This window comes from Miniopterus natalensis, chromosome 6, assembly GCF_054644295.1.
Source record: "Miniopterus natalensis isolate mMinNat1 chromosome 6, mMinNat1.hap1, whole genome shotgun sequence".
Classification (NCBI taxonomy): Eukaryota; Metazoa; Chordata; class Mammalia; order Chiroptera; family Miniopteridae; genus Miniopterus; species Miniopterus natalensis.
In genome coordinates, this window is record NC_142086.1 from 88163409 (window position 1) to 88165137 (window position 1729).

General features: G+C 62.2%; 1 protein-coding gene across 11 annotated transcripts; it reads left to right on the forward strand.

Moving 5' to 3' along the window:
• Nucleotides 1-370: 370 nt before the first annotated feature.
• On the forward strand, nt 371-1279 carry LOC107537451 (uncharacterized). Of its 11 annotated transcripts, none has more exons than XM_087817980.1 (3): nt 371-807; nt 1018-1113; nt 1219-1279. In XM_087817980.1, exons 1-3 carry the CDS (start codon nt 371-373, stop codon nt 1277-1279), a joined length of 594 nt encoding a protein of 197 aa, XP_087674106.1. The 11 variants fall into 11 exon arrangements, with proteins under 11 accessions (XP_087674106.1, XP_087674100.1, XP_087674105.1 ...); XM_087817974.1 differs by adding an exon at nt 848-981 and having other exon boundaries at nt 371-775; nt 1078-1279; XM_087817979.1 differs by having other exon boundaries at nt 371-604; nt 803-1113.
• The last annotated feature ends 450 nt before the right edge of the window (nt 1280-1729 follow it).

The following is a 1729-nucleotide window of genomic DNA, read 5'->3' on the forward strand; positions in this document are numbered from 1 at the left end:
ACAATCAAACCATGGCCCCAGATGTCACCAGGAGCCTGGCACATGACTCCCCAGGTGGAAACAGAGAAACTGCGGCTTCCTTCCAGGCGTCCCTGCAGGGGTCAGAGTCAGGCCAGGGACAGCTAGCCTTGCCCAGGACAGTCAAAAGTTTATGAGCTGAGCAAAGACATCTCATGACACCAGGACTGACCATAATGAAGGTGCTCACAGTGCAAACACCAACAAGGAAGGGAAAGCATGGGCCTCCTGTGGGACAACACACACACCCAGGGAGGGGTATAAAAGCTGGACAGTTCCAGCACCTCACACACTCACTCACCTTCACACACTCACACCTCCTCCCAGCGCACCTCCAGCCCCACTGCCCACCATGGCCGCGTCCACCCTGTCCGTCTGCTCCAACGACCTGAGCTATGGCAGCCACACCTGCCTCCCTGGGACCTGTGACTCTTGCACCAGCTCCTCCTGGCAGGTGGATGACTGTCCAGAGAGCTGCTGTGAGCCCTCCTGCTGTGCCCCCAGCTGCTGCCAGCCCTCCTGCTGTGTCCCCAGCTGCTGCCAGCCCTCCTGCTGTGTCCCCAGCTGCTGCCAGCCCACCTGCTGTGTCCCCAGCTGCTGCCAGCCCACCTGCTGTGTCCCCAGCTGCTGCCAGCCCTCCTGCTGCCAACCCTCCTGCTGCATCTCTGCCCCCTGCCAGCAGGCCTGCTGTGTGTCTGTTAGCTGCAAGCCTGTGTGCTGCACTCCTGTCTGCTGCAAGCCTGTCTGCTGCACCTCTGTCTGCTGCAAGCCTGTGTGCTGCAAGCCTGTGTGCTGCAAACCTGTCTGCTGCACCTCTGTCTGCTGCAAGCCTGTCTGCTGCAAGCCTGTGTGCTGCACCTCTGTCTGCTGCAAGCCTGTGTGCTGCAAGCCTGTGTGCTGCAAACCTGTCTGCTGCACCTCTGCCTGCTGCAAGCCTGTCTGCTGCACCTCTGTCTGCTGCAAGCCTGTCTGCTGCACCTCTGTCTGCTGCACCCCTGCGTGCTGCGCGCCTGTCTGCTCTGGGGCCGGCCCCTGCTCATCCTCCTCACCCTGCTGCAGACCCTCCTCCTGCGTGTCCCTCATTTGCCGCCCCGTGTGCAGGCCCGCCTGCTGCGTGCCCATCTCCTCCTGCTGTGCCCCCTCCTCCTCCTGCCAGCCCAGCTGCTGCGGACCCTCCTCCTGCGTGTCCCTGCTCTGCAGCCCCGCGTGCTCCCGCCCGGCCTGCTATGTCCCCACCTCGGCCCAGAAGTCCTGCTGCTGACCAGCTCCGTCCTCTGCCTCTCAGCTGCTGTCCTTGCTCCTGAGCCCAGTTCTCCTCTCCCTGGAGCCCCCAGAGCCCCTCTGCTGGTGCCAGGACCTCCCCTCTCGCACTGGTTGTCACCGTGGCTGCCTGATGCAGTTCTGAACATGCCCCCATCCCTTCTTGTTCTGAACATGCCCCCATCCCCTCACCAATCCCTCACTGGGGGTGCACTTGGGGCCCCAGGAGCCTCCTCTGCAGGACTGGTTGCTTGCTTCCCATGTGACAAAGGCCAATGGTTATAATCAATAAAATGTCTGTGCCGGGAAATCCGTGACTGTTCTCCGTCACCCTGAGCCCCCTCGGCCACTCCACTCCCGGGCTGTGGTGCTCCGTCTGGTAGAAGCCAGGCGGTAAAGACACGTTCTCTAGTCCAAGTTCAGGGCAGCTGAGCCACAAGACCTGAAGGGA

Excerpts from the sequence above, each read along its gene's own strand:
- LOC107537451 (XM_087817970.1), top strand. The coding sequence starts at position 371 with ATGGCCGCGTCCACCCTGTCCGTCTGCTCCAACGACCTGAGCTATGGC. Across the intron at positions 982-1,077 it reads TGCACCTCTGTCTGCTGCAA|ACCCTCCTCCTGCGTGTCCC; the intron begins GCCTGTCTGCTG and ends ACCCTGCTGCAG.